At 42.2% G+C, this 22,894-nt stretch overlaps 1 protein-coding gene across 1 annotated transcript in view; it reads left to right on the top strand.

Moving 5' to 3' along the window:
* The window catches only part of LOC138665590 (microsomal triglyceride transfer protein-like), a 162,694-nt gene that overhangs the window by 28,550 nt on the left and 111,250 nt on the right, over positions 1-22,894 (top strand). Inside the window, exons 3-5 of the mRNA XM_069753202.1 lie at positions 6,951-7,070; positions 12,724-12,831; positions 17,300-17,416. Coding sequence (XP_069609303.1) covers positions 6,951-7,070; positions 12,724-12,831; positions 17,300-17,416 — 345 coding nt within the window. The remainder of the gene's footprint in view (positions 1-6,950; positions 7,071-12,723; positions 12,832-17,299; positions 17,417-22,894) is intronic.

Raw genomic sequence — 22,894 nt, 5'->3', positions numbered from 1 at the left:
AATCCTGTCTGACCTTTTTCCGGGCGGATCATGTTAAGGGTTAACTTTGCTCTGCCACATTCTGGGTTCAGGTGTGCTATTTAGCTCTGATGCATCCTGCTGGCGGTGTCAGCTATAGTTCTGCCTTCGGCGTGTGAACCTGACTCTGGTAGCTCTTGATCTGTCCTGCTGTGATCCCTGTAGAAAAGCCGTGGAGACACCATCACGTGTTTCTCAACACAAGCAATAAATAGCCAGGTCTTTCACCGGGAAGGAACAACCACGGGAAGGGCAGCATCCAAAAAGGAAAACCACCTATGCCAAAACATGGTATCCATCCACAGACAGCTGTTTTGGGGTATTTGCCCCTCATCAGTGTGGAGTAGGAAACTGGCTATTAGGAGCAGTGCCTAGTAAAAGGACTATAAACATAAGGATGACTGACCTCAGGGAGATCAAAACATCCAACACCGCGGAGACACCATCACATGTTTCTCAACGCAGTGATCCAGAACACTGCTCCCATCCCTTATGGGGAATATGCAAATGCATGTAGAAAAGCTGCGGAGACACCATCACGTGTTTCTCAATGCAAGCAATAAATAGCCAGGTCTTTCACCGGGAAGGAACAACCACAGGAAGGGCAGCATCCAAAAAGGAAAACCACCTATGCCAAAACATGGTATCCATCCACAGACAGCTGTTTCGGGGTATTTTCCCCTCATCAGTGTGGAGTAGGAAACTGGCTATTAGGAGCAGTGCCTAGTTAAAGGACTATAAACAGAAGGATGAATGACCTTGGGGAGATCAAAACATTCAACACCGCGGAGACACCATCACGTGTTTCTCAACGCAGTGATCCAGAACACTGCTCCCATCCCTTATGGGAAATATGCAAATGCATGTAGAAAAGCCGCGGAGACACCATCACGTGTTTCTCAATGCAAGCAATAAATAGCCAGGTCTTTCACCGGGAAGGAACAACCACGGGAAGGGCTTTTCTACATGCATTTGCATATTTCCCATAAGGGATGGGAGCAGTGTTCTGGATCACTGCATTGAGAAACACGTGATGGTGTCTCTGCGGTGATGAATGTTTTGATCTCCCCGAGGTCATTCATCCTTATGTTTATAGTCCTTTTACTAGGCACTGCTCCTAATAGCCAGTTTCCTGGTATTGGTGTTAGTGACATACTGACACTGCTCACCTGTGCTTGTGTCCCTGTCATCAGTGTGCTGAATGCCAGTGACCAGAGTTACGTGTCGAGTGTCTACTACCAAAGCACTGCCAGCTATTTCTTGTCCAGACCCTACCGCAAACTATTCTTGCAAAATATGGGGTTCAAAACTTAAATTGGCACCTTCATTCTGACCCTTTTTTGTGGCCAAAGAGTATTTTACAGCCCCTAATGAGGTATTGTTGTGTTTTGGGTGAAATTGTGTTACAAATTGGAAGGTCCACTTTCTCCCATTACCACTTGTGAAAATGAGCAATTTGCAGCTCATATAACTTTTCAGTGGTAAAAATGTATTTTTTTATTTTCCTGGCTCAGTTGTATAAAGTTCTGTGAAGCACCTGTGTAGTTCAATTTTTCACTACACCACTAGACAATTTTTTTTGTAGGGAATAGTTTCCAAAATGTGGTTAGTTACCTGTGGGAATTTTAGCTGTTTCAGCAAAACAGGAGCTTAAAATAAAAGTGCCCAAATAGCAGTGCACTGCTATGCATTTCATAGAAATTGCATAACAAATTGTATGGTCTATTGTTAGTTCTAACCTTGTTAGAACAACTTAGGGGTTAACACTACTTAGGGGTTAGCACAACTTTTTTCTTAAAAGAAAAACATAATTTTGTTTTCAGAGGTCAGTGCTTATGAAATTCTGTGAAGCACTTGTGTGTTCAAAGTGCTCACCACAATCCTAGATGAATTCCTTAAATTATCAATGTGCTGTGCTCTGGAAAAATGCTTAATCTCCTACCCATCTCAAAAAATTCAGCAAATTCTGCACTCCCAAATCCAAATGCCCCCTTTCGTCTGATCCCCAGTGTGCCTTAGCCACATTATAGTCCACATGTTTGGCATTTCTGTAGTGGTGACAGCCCACCTACTTTACAGGTGCATGTTTGGAGAAACATGAATGGGCATTACAACATACTGGGCACTACAACGTACTGGTGACAACAATGTACTGGTGACTGCAACGTACTGGGCACTACAATGGCAGTTTGCAACATCCACTGCTGCTTGCTTCTGGAAAACTCCCATGGAGTAAAAAGTAGATAAATTCCCAAAGGGGTATAATTTTCAAAATGGGGTCACTTGAGGGCGGATTCTGCTCTTCTAAAATTTAGGGGCCCTGAATACGGAGCCCACAAACTAATCTAGAAATTGCACTCCCGGAGGAAAATAGCACTGCGTCCCTCCGAGTCTCGCTATATGGTTAAGCAGTACTGTACAGCCAAATATGGAGTATTTCCACATTTAGCAGAAATTGTGGGACACATTTTGGTGCCATGTATAACCATTTCCCAGTGTGAAAATGTAAAATCTGGGGCTAATACAACATTTTGGTGGTAAAAATGTATTTATTTTTTCTTCACTGCCCAATGATATAAAATTCTGTTACCCACCTGTGGTGTCAATATGATCACTGCACCTGTAGATGAATCCAATGAGAGATTTAGTTTGTAAAATGGGGTCACTTATAAGGGGTTCTGCTGTTTTGGCACCTCAGAGGCTCTACCAATGTGACATGGCTCTCTCATATCAGTCCAGCAAAATCTGAAATCCAATAGGGCGCTTCTTCCCTTCCAAATTTTGAGCTGTGCCTCAAAAGTAGTTTTCAACCACATATGAGATATTGATCTACTCAGGAGAAATAGTACAATACATTATGGGGTCCATTTTCCCCAGATACCTTGTGATAATAAAAAAATGTGGAGCTAAAAGAATTTTTTTTGTGCAAAAAAGTGATTTTTTTTATTTTATTTTCATTGCTCAACATTATAAACTTCTGTGATGCACCTTGGGGTTCAAGCTCAGCATACATCTAGATAAATTCCTTGAGGGGTCTGGTTTCCAAAATGGGGTCACTTGGGGGGTTTCCATTGTACAGGCACATCGGGGGCTCTCCAAATGCAATATGGCATCCGCTAATTAATCCAGCAAATTTTATTCATAAAGTCAAATGTCACTCCTTCCCTTCTGAGCTCTGCCGTGTTCGCAAACAGTGGTTTTCTCCCATACATGGGATATTGGTGTACTCAGGACAATTTGCACAACAAATGTTGGAGTAATTTTTTTCCTGTTACGCTTGCAAATATAAAAAAATTTTGGTCTAAAGTACATTTTTTGCGAAAAAAGTTGCCATTTTTTATTTTTATATTCCGTTAATTTCTGTGAAGCACATGAAAGGTTAATAAACTTTTTAAATGTGAGCTTGAACACCTTGAGGGGTGCAGTTTTCAAAATGGTGTCACTTTTGTCTATTTTCTGTCATATAGGCCCTTCAAAGTCACTTCAAATGTGATGTGCTCTCTAAAAAAATGGTTTTGTAAATTTTGTTGGAAAAATGAGAAATCGCTGGTTAACTTTTAACCTTTACAACTTACTAACAAAACAAATTGTTACAAAAATTGTGCTGATGTAAAGGAGACGTGGGAAATGTTATTACCGTAACTATTTTGTATGACATTACTCATTGATTTAAGGGCATAAAGATTAAAATTTAAAAATTGCTAAATTTTTCAAATTTCCAATATTTTCATAAATAAATTCAAGTCATATCGGACAAATTTTATGACTATGATGAAGTACAGTATGTCACGAGAAAATATGCTCAAAATTGGTGAGATCCGTTAAAGTGCCTCAGAGTTATTACCACATAAAGGGACAGTGGTCAGAATTGTAAAATTTGGCCTGGTCAGGAATGTGAAAACAGGCTTTGGGGTGAAGGGGTTAATGGGAACCTGTCGCCACAAAAATGATTTCCAATCTGCCAGCACCATGTGACTGATATATGCAGTGTCTTGCGAAAGTATTCGGCTCCCTGGAACTTTTCAACCTTTTCCCACATATCATGCTTCAAACATAAAGATACCAAATGTAAATTTTTGATGAAGAATCAACAAGTGGAACACAATTGTGAAGTTGAACGAAATTTTATTTATTGGTTATTTTACATTTTTGTTGAAATTCAAAAACTCTAAAGTGGGGCGTGCAATATTATTCGGCCCCTTTAACTTAATACTTTGTTGCTCCACCTTTTGCTGCGATTACAGCTGCAAGTCGTTTGGGGTATGTCTCTATCAGTTTTGTACATTGAGAGACTGAAATTCTTGCCTATTCTTCCTTGGCAAACAGCTCAAGCTCAGTGAGGTTTGATGGAGATTGTTTGTGAACAGTAGTTTTCAGCTCTTTCCATAGATTCTCAATTGGATTGAGGTCTGGACTTTGACTTGGCCATTCTAACACCTGTATACGTTTATTTGTGAACCATTCCATTGTATATTTTGCTTTATGTTTGGGATCATTGTCTTGATGGAAGACAAATCTCTGTCCCAGTCTCAGGTCTTTTGCAGACTCCAACAGGTTTTCTTCAAGAATGGTCCTGTATTTGGCTCCATCCATCTTCCAATCAATTTTAACAATCTTCCCTGTCCCTGCTGAATAAAAGCAGGCGCAAACCATGATGCTGCCACCACCATGTTTGACAGTGGGGATGATGTGTTCAGGGAAATGAGCTGTGTTGCCTTTATGCCAAACATATCGTTTGGCATTGTTGCCAAAAAGTTCGATTTTGGTTTCATCTGATGAGAGCACATTCTTCCACATGTTTGGTGTGTCTCCCAGGTGGCTTGTTGCAATCTTTAAATGACACATTTTATGGATATCTTTGAGAAATGGCTTTCTTCTTACCACGCTTCCATAAAGGCCAGATTTGTGCAGTGTACGACTGATTGTTGTCCTATGGACAGACTGTCCCACCTCAGCTGTAGATCTCTGCAGTTCATGCAGAGCAATCATGGGCCTCTTGGCTGCATCTCTGATCAGTCTTCTCCTTGTTTGAGATGAAAGTTTAGAGGGACGGCCGGGTCTTGGTAGATTTGCAGTGGTATGATACTTCTTCCATTTCAATATGATCGCTTGCACAGTGCTCCTTGGGATGTTTAAAGTTTTGGAAATCATTTTGTATCCAAATCTGGCTTTAAACTTCTCCACAACTGTATCACGGACCTGCCTGTTGTGTTCCTTGATCTTCATGATGCTCTCTGTGCTTCAAACAGAACCCTGAGACTATCACAGAGCAGGTGCATTTATACGGAGACTTGATTACACACAGGTTGATTATATTTATCATCATTAGGCATTAAGGACAACATTGGATCATTCAGAGATCCACAATGAACTTCTGGAGTGAGTTTCCTGCACTGAAAGTAAAGGGGCCAAATAATATTGCACGCCCCACTTTTCAGTTTTTGAAATTCCTCAAAAATTTAAAATAACCAATAAATTTTGTTCAACTTCACAATTGTGTTCCACTTGTTGTTGATTCTTCGCAAAATATTTACATTTGGTATCTTTGTTTGAAGCATGATATGTAGGAAAACGTTGAAAAGTTTCAGGGAGCCGAATACTTTCGCAAGGCACTGTAGATTAGTGAGAAGATTGAGTATAAATTGTGTTTTCATCATTTCAGCCTTTGCTTTTTTCGGTTTTGGTCCAGTAGGCGGTCATATCAGTGACTGACAGCTATCTCTGTGTGCAATTGTAATGTGTTAGGAAGTCGTGGGGTCGAGCTGCTGCTTTTGTACACTCTGGTATCCTACAGGAAAATGGTGTCCCAGTCCCGGTGTACTGCTGTGTGTGGGGTGCATCATACTTACTTGTGGCCCAAAGGCCTCCACTGGCTCCAGACTTTCATCTTCCAAACCTTCACAGCAAACAAACCAGGTGACACCAACATTTTTCAGTCTTTCCCACAGGTACCGGACATATCTTCAGCCCTAATTCTCAGTATGGGTAGAGCATCCCTCTTGCTAACTCCTGTAGCATTAGGAATTCTTCTCCACCACAAGCTGTGCACCTGGATTCCATCACCACCTGACTCAGAGTTTGTGTCCATCTTTACCTGCTGCTCCACAGGCTTAGTGCGACCAAAGCCAATGACATCCATCTTGAGGTCCCCAGGCCGACAGACTGATTTGCACTGAAGGGTGTTATGGCAATTCACTGCTCAGAGTAACAGGTTCATGTTGGCTGCCCTAGCAGCCTACTGCCTAACTTTACCCTCACACTGTCTCCATGCCTGCTGTGTTGCTGGGCAGACTTCACCTACATTCTATACAGTAGAAAAGGAAACGAGAACCAGCTCACCCTGTGCAAGGTGTGTGGAAGCATGGACTCCAGGAACTTCTTCAGAGGAAACCAATAAAAAAAATGTCCAGCTTCCAATGAAGACTTACATTTATTAGAAAATGTTTAAAATGGTAAAGTATCCATGACAACAGCAATGCGTTTCAAACACAAGCAGTGTTCGTTATCAGAGCTCAGTGATATCTTGTGATCATTACTAAGTACTGTAGCCCAGGGGGAAATTACCACGTTATCACAAGGAAACATATCAGGAACAAAACAATATTCACATCCTACATATTCTATACCACAGTAGCATTGATGACTTCAGGGGCAACACGGCAGCTGCTCCATCTCCTTACACAATCTTATGCAGAGATAGCTGTCAGTCACTGATAGGACCATCCACTGGACCGAAATTCAAGAAAGAGCAAAGGTTTAAATTACGAAAACACCTATTATACTGTATCTTTTCTCACTAAACTATATATTAATCAGGTCCGCTCCTCCTTCTCTTACACATGATGCCTGCAGATTGGACTGCATTTTCCTGGTTACAGGTTGCCATTAAAATATCTGCACTTATATTTAACTATTATATACATTCCCATTAGGTTAAAGATTTTACTGTTGAAAATAAGTCAACTTCTGGAACAAAAGAGTATATGGCCATCAGTGCAGAGAGGAGAAGCTGCTTGGATGCCCCCATTATTTTCCATTGGAGCTCGGGAAAGGTACGTTTATGTATCGGTAGAAACATTTACAGTCGCTAATGAATTAATGAATTAATGAATTAATAAATTGATGAGCAAGCACAAAAATGCTCGAGTGCTCATTGCTCGGGTCGAGCAAATTGGAATGCTCGGGTGATCTACCCGAGCAACGAGCCCAATGTAAGTCTATAGGAAACTCGAGCACTTTTGCAGCGACCTCTACCAGAGGTCTTTTGAGGGTCTAAAAACTGCGAAAATGCTCAAATGACATGGGAACAGCATGGGGAAGACCCCTGGAAGCACTTCTGACTCCCATGTCACTGCTGTGAACAATGTTGCGTTTTGAAATTTAGCAGAGAATATGTGTATCGGTCTGCGGCTGTCTGCATGTGTGTGCATCTGTCTGCGTGTGTATGTGGCTGTCTGCGTGTATGTGTGCGGCTGTCTGCATGTGTGTGCGGCTGTCTGCGTGTGTATGCGGCTGTCTGCGTGTGTATGTGGCTGTCTGCGTGTGTGTGTGCGGCTGTCTGCGTGTGTGTGCGGCTGTCTGCGTGTGTGTGCGGCTGTCTGTGTGTGTGCGGCTGTCTGTGTAAGTGTGTGGATGTCTACGGGTGTGTGCGGCTGTCTGCATCTGGGCGGGTGTTTGTGTGTGTGTGTGCGGAGGTATGAGTGTGTATGCGGGTGTCTGCGGGTGTGTGCGGGTGTCTGTGTGTGCGGTAATGCTACCGTCGGTACTGCCGGTCACAGCGCTGCGGGATCATGCTGGCAGATGTCAGCGTGATTCGCAGCTGACTGTGACCTGCAGTGGTGAAGCAGGCTTGGCCCAATGATACTATTGCTCTCATCCGGCTATGTTTGGTGTCACTAATAACAGTGACAGCAGGTGCCGCTGATGGGAGAGTAGTATCATCTGCCGGCACCTGTGTTCATTACTAAAAAAAAAAAAGTAAATTTACATACATATTCATTATTCACATAATCTACTATATAATTGTCTAAGGGTCACTTCTGTCTTTGCAGCATCAATAGTAAAAAGATCTAATGTTACAAATAATAATAATAAAAAAACGTTATTCTCACCCTCTGACGTCGCGCTCTGTTCTCGGCAGTGCAAGCGGCAGGTTCCGTTGCCAAGGATGCAATGCGAGAAGGACCTGCCATGACGTCACGGTCATGTGATCGCGACGTCATCACAGGTCCTGCGCTCATACCAACCCTGGGACCGAAAGCTGCCATGTGCACCGCACACAGGCGCCAGGACTACAAGGGGCCCTCGGAAGCTGAGTATATGTTTATTTTTTATTTTAAATCTTTTTTAACCTGTTACATACGTGGCTGGCCAATATACTACGTGGCTGTGCTGTATACTACATGGCTCTGTGCTGTATACTACTTTGCTGGGCAGTATACTACGTGGCTGGGCAATATACTACGTGGCTGGGCAATATACTACGTGTCCGTGCTGTATACTACTTCGCTGGGCAGTATACTACGTGGCTAGGCAATATACTACGTGGCTGGGCAATTATACTATGTGGCTGGGCAATATACTACGTGGCTGGCCAATATACTACGTGGCTGGCCAATATACTACGTCACTGGGCAATATACTACATAGCTGGGCAATATACTACGTGGCTGGGCAATATACTACATGGTTGGGCAATATACTACGTGACTGGGCATTATACTACGTGACTGGGCAATATACTACGTGGCTGGGCAATATACTATGTGGGCTGTGCAATATACTACGTGGATATGCATATTCTAGAATACCCGATGCGTTAGAATCGGGCCACCATCTAGTACATACATATTCACATAGAAAAAAAACACATTATACTCGCCGCACAACAAATCCCTGATGTCCTCGTCTCATAGAAATAACGTAAAATAATAAACCAACATATTCTACCTGTCCGCCAAAGTCCAAGGTAATCCAGATTGCCCAGCCAGTCACTGTAATACCACAACCAACATGGCTGCGACAGTACAGTGTGTGGCAGAAAATCCCTGCATGTTCACTGGCTCTCTAAAGAGCGCAAAACATGCAGGGTGGGGACCGAGCACCAGCCGAGCATCCCCTTTAATATTTAAAACCTCGAAGAGTATATACCATGCCTATATCCATGGCATTTCCAAATATTAAATAAATCAAAATATAAACGGGAAGCTATATTCCATAAAATTATACAAAGATTTTTATTGATACAATATTAAAGGTAAAAATCGGTCAATATGGGGACAACAATATGCAAAAAAACAGCCAAAAAAGGGGTACACAAATTACACGTGAATCATCACCTTTAAGAATGGAGCCGTTACTAGACTTAAAATAATAATTATGTATTTGTAAATTTGTGGAGCAATGAAGCTTCCCAAAATTTTTTTTATATATCATGCATAGTAAAGCAGTCAAAACATGACAAGCCCCATAACAATGCTTGTAACATCTGTATACATATCCCATAATTAATCAATATATCAGCAATTGCCTCCACATGATTCAGCCACAAAAAATGAAAAAGTTTTCAATTAATGCCTAGTAGTGACATATGCAGCAAAAAGTTCATGAGAATGCGGCATGATGGTGAGGAACAGGGATAAGGAACCTTAAAGATGGAAGTGGAGATGAACCAGTACTATACCTTTAAGTGACCGTGGCACCCCGACGTGCGTTTTGCGTTTAAGTTTTTTCCAAGGGAGTGTGTGTGATCAGTTGCTCTTTGGGATTCCCAGGTGTTGACTAACTTGAACCCACCATTTCTGCAAAACGTGTAACCCATTAACCATGCACCAATTAAAGGGATTTTCCAAGACTATACTATTGATGTCCTCCCAAAATCAGGTCAGTTAGAGCTGACTGACAGCACCCTCACTGATTAGCTTTCAGTGCCGGGTTCCCTTTATTGTTTACTAGGCACAGCTCGTTACTTCTACTAGTGGCTGTGTCTGATATTGCAACTAAAGTCTCATTCACTGAAATAGGACAGAGCCAAGCCTCCTTCGGTCACCTTAATGGCACGGGTGCCAGGGATTAGACCCCGCTTCTGACACTGATAACCTATCAGTACTTTAGTCTTTAGAACCCCTCTAAATTCTGATGTTTTTTTCTATACAGGGGTTGAATTTTGTATAAATCCTGTTTACTGGATGGAGATTGAGTAAACAATACAAAAATACAATCTTAATAATAAACAAGAGTATACCGGTAACTTGATCACAAACATGTAATTATTGATGACATGTCATTTATGGTAGATTTATGCTTAGTGACAAGATCTGCCACAACTTCCACTCATTAATATTAATTGCTAGTGTCAAAAAGATCAATAAAGAAAATGTATGATATATCAACAACAGTTTTAACTATACTTATTTATGAATAAAGAGGTATGTAAAGTAAAAGATGGGAAAGAGGAGGTACATAGGAAGAAGAAAAAGAGAGAAGGGGAGGTAATGAAGGAAGAGGGGGGAAGGTTATGTGGGACGGGGAACACGGAATTTAAATGTGCAGCGGTTGAATTTTACTTTGATAATATTAATGACACCAAACTCAATCCTTTAGATAGGACAATTTATTAATTTCTGGAAGGGAAATTTAACACATTTTACAGGTTATAGTCATAAGGATATGATTACCATATATCATTATATTACATTGGGTCAATAAAAAAAAATCCATACATATTGTTACACAGGAGCTCCATCAAACAGTTGTGATACGGCTGCAAAATCATATATAAACTGATGTCTGAACAGTGTTGATTTGACCACAAGATGGCAGTTCTACCATTTATAGAAGACAACGCACTAAACCAGAGCTTGTTCTCTTAGCTGAAAGTCGCTATTTCTCATTTCTTAAATCAGTGTTTCTCAGCTCCAGTCCTCAAGAGCCACCAACAGCTCACGTTTTCAGGATTTCCTTAGTATTGCACAGGTGATAGAATTAATGCTTGAGCAGGTGATGAAATTATTACCTGTGAAATACTAAGGAAATCCTGAAAACTTGACCCGTTGGTGGGTCTTGAGGACTGGAGTTAAGAAACACTTTCTTGTCAGCGCAGAATGACTGTTCAAACCAAATGCAGGAGCTCGTAGTATCATAGCAGAGTCAAGCATTTATAAACACCACCTTGTTTTCCCTGTGTATCCACATCCCTCTTCTTTGATTGACAGCTCTGGCTTCAGAGAAAGAGGGAGAACAAGCAGGTGGGAAGGTGTATAAATATGATTGGTCCCTGTGTGAAGCACCGAGCGCCTTTACTGGGTTTAAACAGTGATTTTGTGCTAACAGTCTGTTTAACCCCTTTACGACCAATGACATATAGGTACGTCATAGGTCGCTGCCCCCTCCTCAGCGCCGAAGCCCACACCTTTTCTGGCACAGGACAGCTGATCTGATTAGCTGTCGTGTGCCCCTAACAGCCGTTGGTGGAGTCGTGGTTCACTGTGGCTGTTAATACGTTAAATGTCGCTGTCAATCTCTGACAGCAGCATTTATCAAGTGAAAACCTGATGCTCGTCATTAGATCTGTTATATGACAGCGTGGCACCGATGGGTTGGCTTTGTCATTGCCAAACTGCTCCGAGCTGGTGAGAGAAGACTAGCTGCTATCATGTCTCCAATACACAGCACAGCACACAGAGAGGTATGCTTTCTCTTCATCTATTAGCTAACACACAGACAAAAGTAATGGAACCAAAGAAGAAACTAATATAAATATCTAAAGACTGACAATCACATCCGAACAGAAATCAGGTGGGTACAGGTACTTACTAAGAGTAGCCCATCTCTATATATAACCAACAAAATAAAGTAGCACCCTGTAGCATGAAAACATGAAATATATGAAATTTGAATTGCATTACTGCAGTAGAAAATATGAAAAATTGGGAATACTTAGCGTGTAAATTGGCCAAAGCATGTGTACCCGGCTGCCACGATAAGGCGATTCTCGTTGCTGGGACCTATGTTGTGGGGACTCCTCTCATGGGCTATTTTATTGGTCATAGAAGAAATTGTACAATAGTACAGAGCAGTGAAAAGCTGAACACAACAATCATGTGAGGTAAAAGACTTGTTTAAAAGCTCAACTTCATCTTTCTTTATCTTCATCTGCCTTATTTCTCACTCTGCTCCTCATTCCTCCTCCCACCTCACCTGTCCATAGAGTATAATAGAATGTGTAAACTGACACCTTACCAAGTTTAGAGATGGAAAGGGATGAAGTGGCTCATAAGGGGAGAAAGAATCATATAAGATGTATTACAAACTTTCTAATATTCTCTTGTATTATTGCTATCTGCAAATTTTGTGGGAAAAACAGCAACCCTTAAAGTAACATATCTGTAAATAAAGCACTTAAGGCTACATTCACATGAATGTATTTTCAGCCAGTGTGCAGGAACAATGGACAACACACTGACCAATCAATGTGCTGGTGCACATGAGCATGCATTAATCTCATCAATTTTGTTTGATAGCTTCAATGCTTCAGCCGCCTTCTGTGGTAATGATGGAGTCATGGAGCTGCATATGGACCCAGTCACATCCATAGACTGTGGAGGTGTCTGGCCCGAGAATTAGAATGCTCGTATGTTTGCAGACTTACTAAGATCAATTACCATCCGGCACTACATTTATCCTACTTCAATGCTTACTTTCCAGGTTATAGGCTTGTACAGTACATGTGAAAACGACAGTCAAGTGCTTGATATAAAGAGGGGACTTATCTCTCTGTTTCAATTTCAACCACTTTCTGGAACTCATTTAGAGGTAAGTGGCTATAAAAAGCCTTCAGCTAATAATAAGGGGTGATTTATTTGTCCCAATACTTGAAGGGAATGTTTGGGGATCATTTACTTTATTCACAAAACATTCTATAATGATATTTATTTCCTTAACACCAAATATGGATCTGCCTCCCCCTATCCCGGTATCAACCCATCATCACATCTGGTGTTCTGCTTGTTTGTCATTGTATCCTGTTTGTTTCACACTCAGACTTTTTTTACACCACTCTTCAGTTTTTTCAACCAAAGCCTGAAGCACATACCCTAATGGTGAGTGTCCATGGTCCGGATTGTCGGCGCTTTAGACGGAGCGGAAAACCCGCTCTGCCCAAAGCGCCGCCCCATTCTGTATGCACGGTGATTCCGGATGTGTTCATTGCACACATCCGGAATCGCCGCACCCTATACATAGGACCCTGTTATTTACATGCTTCGTTCTAAAAAGACGCACCGCTTGTCCGTAAAAATGCAGGGCCGCCGGATGCGTGTTCACACGCATAGTGGTGACGGGATTTCATAAAATCCCCTCCACTATGCTGTAGCATCTGGACGCTGCGGGTTGAACCCTGCGGTTTTATGCAGCATTCAATCCTCAGCTAATCCGGATGTAATCCGGCCCGTGGACACATACCCTTATATACAGGGGAGAATATATCATTGGTGCATTGGTGCAAAGCAGATGGAATTGGGCACGATCATGACCTATTGGACTGCAAAGGGCCCGTACATTGTTCATACACAGGAGCCTCTTCTGTCTGTGTCCGCCACTGCTTACACTGAATGTCTCTTTCCTGTTGGATTCATTTCTGGCATAAAATGCTATAAACCTTTTGGCATTTCTCAAAAATATTCTGTCTGTGAAACCACTGTTTGGATGATTTACATATTGTATTTTGTCCCTGTGTGCTTTATGTGCCCCACAAGAAAAAAATATGTGGGCTGAGGTCTGCAGACTACAGCAGCCAGTCCATAACCGGCAACTATAATGTCTGCGGTTATATACATGCTGTATGAAAACTTCTGAACTACTCTGTAAAATATAAAAGTAAATGTTTAACCACTTGCTGACATGCGGCGTTCATCTGCAGAACACGTCGAGTGCATGTCTATGTAACAATCCATGGCGGGTGCCGACTGTGTTATACAGACTGCAACTGGCTGTAACATCAGCAATCAGAGCCAGCTTCGATTGCTATTGTTTAACCATGTAAATGCCACTCTTTAGTGCTCTCTTTAGCACTCTTTCTGGTTTCCATTGGCCCCCGTCAAATACGATTGTGTCATGCCGATGAGTTGTGCCAACAATATAGAAAAATAGGAGTATAACATCCAATTTAATAGGAAAATGGAAATTTTATTAGTTACAAATAAATTGAACAGACTAAGATCAGGTAGTGAAGGCTACCAATGTCCGGACATGCAGATACACAAATGGGCAGTAAATAAAGTGCTTAGTGCATACTATTGCAAGGAGAACGTAAAAATAATGGGCAAAAAAGTGTAACACCAAAAGTAATGGTAAATGCGCGCTAAGTACATAAAGCCCAAATTCCCCCACATTAGCCTTGCTTACCCATAGTGTATCTGAGTCAGGACACGCGCCACGCCAACACCGACGCGCGTTTCGCTTATCTTTCTCAAGGATGAGTTGTACCAGTAGCCAGGGGCCTACTGAAGGCCATTTTTGAACTCTTATGGTACCAACCATAGGTTGGGCTTCATAGGATTTCAGTACAGTATTTCAATATATAGTAAAAATGATCAAACTATTGTAGATATATGTCCCCGAGGGGGGCTAAAAATAATAGTAAAAAATATTAAAATAGCATTGAAAATTAATAAATAATAAAGGATTGAAACACCCTCCTTTCCAAATAAAGAAATAAAGCCTAAATATATTTGGTAGTGGTCCATCCGCAAAAAGTCTGATTTATCTATATATAAAGTTATGCTTAAAGCAGTAAAGCAAGAAAACAATGAAAACACCAGATTTTCAGTTTTTTAATAACTGCACAACAAGAGCTGCAAAAACAAAATGACAGCTCAAAAATCTAAAAGACAAGGCCTCATACAGCTCTACTGACAGAGAAAATAAAAAGATATGGTCTGAGAAAATGATGGCAAAAATCCAAATTTATTTATTTTTTTTACAAAGTTCTGAACTATCTTTTACCACTGAAATACAAAAATACACATGCTTTTTCTCGACAGGTCATATTGACAGGTCATTTTATGTCACGCTGAATGGTGTAAAAACAAAAGCCCAAAATAAATGACAAGATTGCATTTCTCAACAACTTTTCTATCCGTTATCCATATATCATACGGTAAAAGAACTACAACTCATCCTGCAAAAAAACAAGCCCTCGTAAGGCTATTTGGATGCAAAAAATGAAAAATCATGATTTGGAAGAAGTGTAGAAAAAAAAAAAGAGCAAAAACAAAAATTGACCACGTGGTCCAAAAATATTCCTCAAAAATACTTATTTGCTATCAAAACTGGAAAAAAAAATCTTAAACTTTGCGAAGTGTTCTTCTATCTTTAATATTATGAATGAAAACTATTATTATGAATTAGGTGATACTGCAAACTGTCTGCATAGTACATCTCACATGAGAAACTATAGGAAGTATTGGAAGTATGTCTATAGACTTTTGGAAAATCTTCAGATACTGCAAATATACAAACTTATGGTGCAGCGATCTGCCGTACTCCTGTGTGTGAACATGCCTTTAAAGGAATCCTGACAGGCTACATGTATCAAACATAGGCTGCATGATTCCAGCCATGTATATTTTATTCTGAACGGCTGAGGAGTTTTACAGAAAAACGTAGTTTAAAACCCACTGGGGCCAAAGCTCCGGGAGAATAGTCAGACAGGCGGGTCTGGCAGCTTTTTCTCACCCGCTCTGCTTGAGTGACAGGTCTCTCCCGGTGTATGTGTGTAGGGAAAGACCAGAAGAGCAGGTGAGGAGAAGACGCCGAGGACCCACCTGTCCGATTAGTTACCCATGCGGCTCAGTCCCCAGATACTTTTACACTGTGTGTTTTTCTCAAGTCAAACATACATGGCTGTGTCTGATGAGTGGATCAGGCGGCATTTATCAGCTCTCAGATTCCCATTATCATTTTAACTCTCTAACAGATACAGCGACTTGTGAAAGTATTCACCCCCTTGATTTTTACATACTTTGTTACATTACAACCTGTGTTTAAATAGTTTTGTAATCCGATTTGTGTGTGATGCATCTGCACTAAATAGTCTGCTGGCTGATTAATGCCCTCCTTGCCCAGGCTGAGAGTTTTGGTGGGCAGCCCTCTCTTGGCAGGTTTGTTGTGGCGCCATGTTCTTTCCATTTGATGATAATGGATTTGATGGTGCACCAGGGGATAATCAGAGATTGGGATAGTTTTTTATAACCCAACCCTGACTTGTCCTTCTCAACAACTTTGTCCCTTATTTGTTTAGAGATCTCCTTGGTCTTCATGGTTTTGTTTGGTTTTTGATGCCTATTATTAATGGTGCTGCAGCCTCTGTCGCCTTTCAGGAAAGGTAAGGCTACTTTCAAACTAGAGTCGTCGTCGGCCCGTCGCAGTGCGTCGGGCCGATGTACCGATGCATCATGTGACAACGCAGCACAACTGGGGCAGCGGATGCATTATTACAACGCATCCGCTGCCCCATTGTGAGTTGCGGAGAGGGGGCGGAGTTCCGGCCGCGCATGCGCGGTCGGAAATGGCGGACACGATGCACAAAAAAAGTTACATGTAACTTTTTTTGTTCCGATGGTCCACCACAGCACGACGTAACCGTCGCACGACGGTTGCAACGTGTGGCAATGCGTCGCAATGCATCACTAATGTTAGTCTATGGGTAAAAAACGCATCCTGCAGCCAACTTTGCAGGATGCGTTTTTTCACCAAAACGACGCATTGCGACGTGCGTCGTACGACGCTAGTGTGAAAGTAGCCGAAAGTGTATATACTGACAGGCCACGTGATGCTTAGATTGCAAACAGGTGGACTTTCATTCACTAAGCATGTAACTTGTGCAGGTAATTGCTTGCACCAGAAATTTTACGAGGCTTCATAGAAAAAGAGGTGAATACATGAGCATTCCAGTTTTTAGTTATTTGATCCCATAAATTTTATTTCTGCCTAGATTTTTCCCACTTCATCAACTTGCACTAGTTAGTGCTGATGCTTCACACACAAATCGAATTACAAAAATATTTAAACACACCATGTAATGTAGCAAAAAGATAAAAAGCCAGGCGGATGAAGCCACTGTATGCCATTTTTGTGCAGGCTTTTGTGCAGGCTCTTTATACAAAGCAAAAACTGAAACAAAACTGCAATAAAAAAGGCATATATGAATGCAAAGGTATTCCCCCATAATCCATTCAGGCACAAGACACAGTAAATGATGTAATATTTCTGTATATTTTAGGAAGATGTGTCAGGGAGATGTCAAGTAACTTACAACACATCCAAAGATTTCATCAACAAGACAAAAGATTTTGAGAGCTGCATTAACTCACAATTTGGCCATGAATCAGATTATAAGGTGAGAATTTGTTATTTATGTTATTTGTCATACAAGGTACAGCAGTTAAACGGGTAAAACGAAAAAAAATGTAATTTTTGCCTATACGCTGTGTTGTTGCTTACTATGTGGTTGATATGCACTATCAGATACAGCCCATGCACAAGTGTAGTAATGATTATGGGAAAAAAATAATTTTTCTTTCTTGAACTGTAACAAAAATTGCGTTTACATTAAAGGGATTGTTCAAGAATCAAGATTAGAATAATATGGCTACCTCATTCAAATAAAAGTGCCTCTCCTTTACATAAGTTGTGTGTGATGTTGCAGCTCATTCACTTCCCAATATTGAAACTTGCCTCATCTCATTTTAAATATTTGTGTTATTTTTTTTCTACGAGAAATCAGCCATTTTTATTATCCATTTGAATGCTTGAAATTGTGTCCTTATATTTTTTAAACCCAAAGCCATGGTGCTCTCAAAAATTATATGCATACCAAACTATAAAAGTTTACCTGATAAGTTGGATTCCCTAAGACGTAGGTGAGGATGAACAGTACAGAATGCAGGGGATGTGCAGAGCAGCTTGGTAGGTCACTGAGGACCAAACAGAATATGCAGGACTGCGGACTAACAAGCAGAGCAAGTAGCACCACATGAAACTGAACCAGGTGTGCAGATGCATACGAGAACAGTAACTGTATAAGAAACTGGTAGCTTCCAGCAAGGATGTACTTAATTCCAAGAATACAGGAATGTATCTGCAATCTGGTATTTTTCAGCAGGGCAATCGTTAATAGCAGCAATTCATACAAACTGCGTTTTTTAGCAAGGAAGTAGTTAACCACAGTATTGCATGGAAGTATATGGAAACTGGAAACTTGTTTGAAGAGATATATTTCCTTGATTGCAGAAGCTAGCCAGGAACAGCACCGAGAACAGTTGTGAGAAGTTGGTAACTTGCTGAATAGTAGATATGGCCAACACTTACTAAGGCTGGTTTCACACTTGCGTTGGGCAGAGCTGCGTAGTTCCTCCGTTAAACCCGCCCACTGCTACACCTCTTCCATTCAGCTCCGCCTACATCAACATGCGTCCTGCGTGCCTATCTTTAAAATTGGGTACGCAAGCCATGTGAATGTATGCAGATGCCTCCCCATGCATCGTTTTGACGCTGCGCCGACCGCAACAAAACGCAGCATGTTGTGTTCGGTGCAGGGTCAAAACGACGCATGCGGAGGCATCTGCATACATTCGCATGGCCTGCATATCCAATGTTAAAGATAGGTACGCAGGACACATGCCGACATAGGCGGAGCTGAATGGAAGAGATGCGGCAGTGGGCAGGGCTTAACGGAGGAACTACGCAGCCCTCCACAGCTCTGCCCTACGCAAGTGTGAAACCAGCCTTAGCTGGACCCAGCCTGAAAATAACACTGCTTGTAGTTTGGAAGTGAGGAGTAGCTGAGGAGATAGTAAACACCTGATTTGGAGCTGAACCTAGTGGAGTAAAGGCAAACTCCTGACACAGTTGATTCAACTGTGGACAATTCTACTTGATATCAGAACACATAGCCTCTGTGTGAGATGGCCTTAAAAGGTCAAGGTTGATGATGTCTGAGGAGTTCACCTGGTGACCTGATAAATTCTGCAAGAGCTATGTAAAAAAGAAGCAGCCATAATACGAGAGAGTAAACCAAGGTGCTGGCAAAACACAAACTTTTAGTAAATTAATTACTGACCGTTAATGGGAATCTGTCCCCTGAAAACTTCTGACATCTCTAAAAAGCTGGTAGGTAAAGCAGTTCAAACATTCCTAAGTTGAGGACCATGCTATTTACATGACCTGGAAAAACAAGTTTTATTTCCATACTACGATTGCATATGTCACATGGGCAGTGGTGTAATGAGTTGTGACTTTATCAACCTGCACCACCCCGATGACTGGCAGGAAGCAAGCAGCTGCAGGGAAAATACAACTTTATTTCCACCCTGTAGTCACTGCACCAGTAAGCCAAATACACAGAATGTAAACACATTTTCGTATCGATTTCTCTGTGATGTTTGCCATTTTTTGCACCACTTTTTAAACGGGAAACCATTTTTAGACAAAAAAAATACCAGTAAAAAAACATAACTGTAGAAGCATTATGGATGGACATACTCATAAAGTATATTCAACTTTGAAAAGGCCCAGAAATTTATTTACTATTTATTGTTATGCTATTCCCACATAAAGGACTTTTTAGAAAGGTTAGTTAAGCTAAAACTGAAGATTAACAGATCTCTTTATAATTAAACTAAAAGTTGGTGGTCTCATTCTATATTCTTATCTATACCTCACCTTTGGAACGTCTGTGGTCTAGCAGCAAGGGTCAGGGGAAGCTGACAGGTGAAGTCCAGTACTTGCGTAAGCAGTTTCGTAATTTCTACATTCTAGGCAGTCATCCAATATGTTCCTCTGGCTCAAGTTTCTTCTCTCTTTTTTTTAAAATGTTTTATGGGAACAATCTCTGTTCATTGACTTTAGAAACTGGTTGGAATTTCAAGTAAACTACAGCTATCAGTTATATTCTCTTATTTATCGCAATATTGGCTTATAAATCCTTCTTTTACAATATTTTACACTTTTTATATCAATTTATGAAAAATAAATGGCATATCTGAGAAGAAAAATGGCAATATCTGATTTTTCCCTTAGTTAATTTTTTAAAACTTTTAAAGCATGTTTTAATGAACCATTTTGCTTAGAGAGTAGCATGAATACATGTTACAGCTGCTGCTCCTTCTGCTGTATTTACTTACCACTCCTGGCGTCGCGCCGCCTTCTCTCTAACTGCGGTCGTTCCTGCCTCTGTCTCCGCTTCTGGGTCCGCTGCTCCGCTTCCTCCCTGCCGCTCTAGTCATCTTGCCGCCGACTTCTCTGCTGTGGCCGCTGCCGCTGCTGTCCTCGGGCTTCCTGTCCCGCCTACTTCTCCTCTCTCCAGGCGCCACGCTGATCCTCCGTCCTCTCGTTCTACCACTAGGGGGTTTCAGTGTGGAGCTCTTTCTCATTAATTTTCCCAGCCTGTTTCTGTCCATATAGGCGCACGCTTCTCACTCATTTTAACCCTCTCTGCTTCCTCCCAGCAGCCCCTGCATTCCAATCAGTCTGCAGCACTGGATATATCAGGTGGCTGCACCATTCTGACTATGCCTGATTATCGTGTGCAGTCCATGTGTACTTCAGGCCCATTTCCGGACCCGCTTAGCTTATTTGGTTCTTCCAACCTTCTTGTTCAGATCTGTCTGTCTGTCTACACCCGAGTTCCATCTTGTTATCCCTTCTTCCTGAGCCATCCATCTTGGTTCCAGCTGTTGCAGTATCTGACTCCCTCAGGCCTCCTCCTCATGATCCCTGTATAGGGGTTGGTCTCCCAGGTCCGCTCGCCCGTGGAAGCATCAGTGCCATGACCCAGAGGGTCCACTCTCGTTTCACATCTCTCTCACCATTCTAATAGTATAATCAGGCCATGGACCTCGCTGGTTCCTCAGCCGCGACACAAAAATAATTATTCTTTTTGCGTGAGAATCAGACCCGGATCATGTCCATTGCGAAATCTATGGACACCAGGTTTTCTGCTTTGGAGTCCTCTGATCCTGGGAACACTCCTCTCTTGTCTGGACCCCAGCAGGAGCTCATGCAGCAACGGGATACTCAGTCCCATACACTTAGGTACATGGCGTCCGTCGATGACGGCTGCAGCAGTTTTGGTTCCTCCCCGTGATACTGTGTCTCACCCGCCGCCTTGTTTGGGTAAACCTTCTAGATATGCAGGAGATCCCAAATTATGTTGGGGTTTTCTGAATCAGTGCAGCCTACATTTCAAGCTTTTGCCCCAGCAATACCCTTCAGACAGAGCCAAAGTGGCATTTATCGTATCCGACCTCGAGGGGGAAGCTTTAGCCTGGGTGAATCCCTTGTGGGAGCGGGATAATCCAGTAGTCACTAATATGCAAAACTTTCTGGACACCTTCTGTAGTATGTTCGATGAACCTGGGCGCTTGTCCTCCACCACCGAGTCCCTTTTGAGTCTTCAACAGGGAACACTTACTTTGGGGCAATACGCTATCCATTTTCGAACTCTATCTTCAGAACTAGGGTGGAATAATGAGGCTCTCATTGAGGCTTTTTGGAGGGGACTTTTGGGTAAAATCAAGGACGAGCTCGCTGGTCGGGATACCCCTACCACTCTGGGGGATCCTATATCTCTGGCCACGTGAATTGATTTATGGTTCAAGGATAGCTCTCGAGAGACAGGTAGGGATAGGTTTCATCAGTTTTCTGTCCCCAGTTCGACCAGTATTCCCAGTGCTTCTGCCCCAGAACCCATGCAAGCTGACCGTATAAAGTTGTTGGAGCAGCGACGCAGGGATAGACTTGTGCAGGGGTTGTGCCTCTACTGTGGAGGAGCTAATAATTTCTTGCGTTCTTGTCCTGCGAGAGTGGGAAACTCCTCCACCTAGGTCAGGTAAGAGAGGCTGTCCTAGGTGACTTAAATTCCTCTCTACCTCTAACTTTTTCAGTTCTGATATCTTTAGGTCGGGGGCGTAGATCTTTGGAGGCATATGTGGACTCTGTTGTGGCTGGCAATTTCATTCGTTAAGAGGAGGTGGACAAATTCCGAATACCAATTGTTTCTCTTGAAGATCCGCGTGTGATTATTGCTGTGGATGGCAAACCGTTACCAGTTCCCGTCACCTCCGTTAATGCTCGAATTGGAGATGCAAGTTGGTGCCCTTCATCGAGAAAAAAATCATCTTTTATGTTTTGCCCCATTTGACTCACACCTTGCTCCTAGGTCTGCCCTGGCTCAGGTCGCATGAGCCACTCATTGATTGGCGCTCCGGGGAGGTTCTTCGCTGGAGTCATTCCTGTCATGAACATTGTCTCCGGTCTGTTACTCCTTCTACTTCCTCTCAAGCATCCATTGATCTTCCCAGTCTTCCTTTGGCACATCATTCGTTTGCTGACGTCTTTGATAAAAAGGAGGCGGAGTCTCTTCCTCCACATCGGGCTTATGATTGCCCCATCAAGCTTATTCCTGCACCACGCCTCCCAGAGGGAGAACCTATCCTCTGTCACCAGCAGAAACCTCGACCATATCCGATTACATCAGAGAGAACTTGGCCAAGGGCTTCCTCTGGAAATCATCTTCTCCGGCAGGGGCCGGATTTTTCTTCGTTTGGAAAAAAGATGGATCCCTTCGGCCTTGCATAGACTACCGGGGCCTGAGCAACATCACGGTCAAGAATAGAAATCCTCTTCCTCTTATTCCTGATCTTTTCGATTGCCTGAGAGGGTCCCGAATCTTTTCCAAACTGGATCTGCGGGGGCCTATAACTAGGTCCGAATACGTGCCGGTGATGAATGGCAGACTGCTTTTAACACACGGGATTGTCACTATGAGCACTTGGTCATGCCTTTTTGTCTCTGTAACGCTCCGGCAGTCTTCCAA

This window comes from Ranitomeya imitator, chromosome 2 (genome assembly GCF_032444005.1).
Source record: "Ranitomeya imitator isolate aRanImi1 chromosome 2, aRanImi1.pri, whole genome shotgun sequence".
NCBI classification, from domain to species: domain Eukaryota; kingdom Metazoa; phylum Chordata; class Amphibia; order Anura; family Dendrobatidae; genus Ranitomeya; species Ranitomeya imitator.
This window is presented reverse-complemented; position numbering and strand designations above follow the sequence as displayed.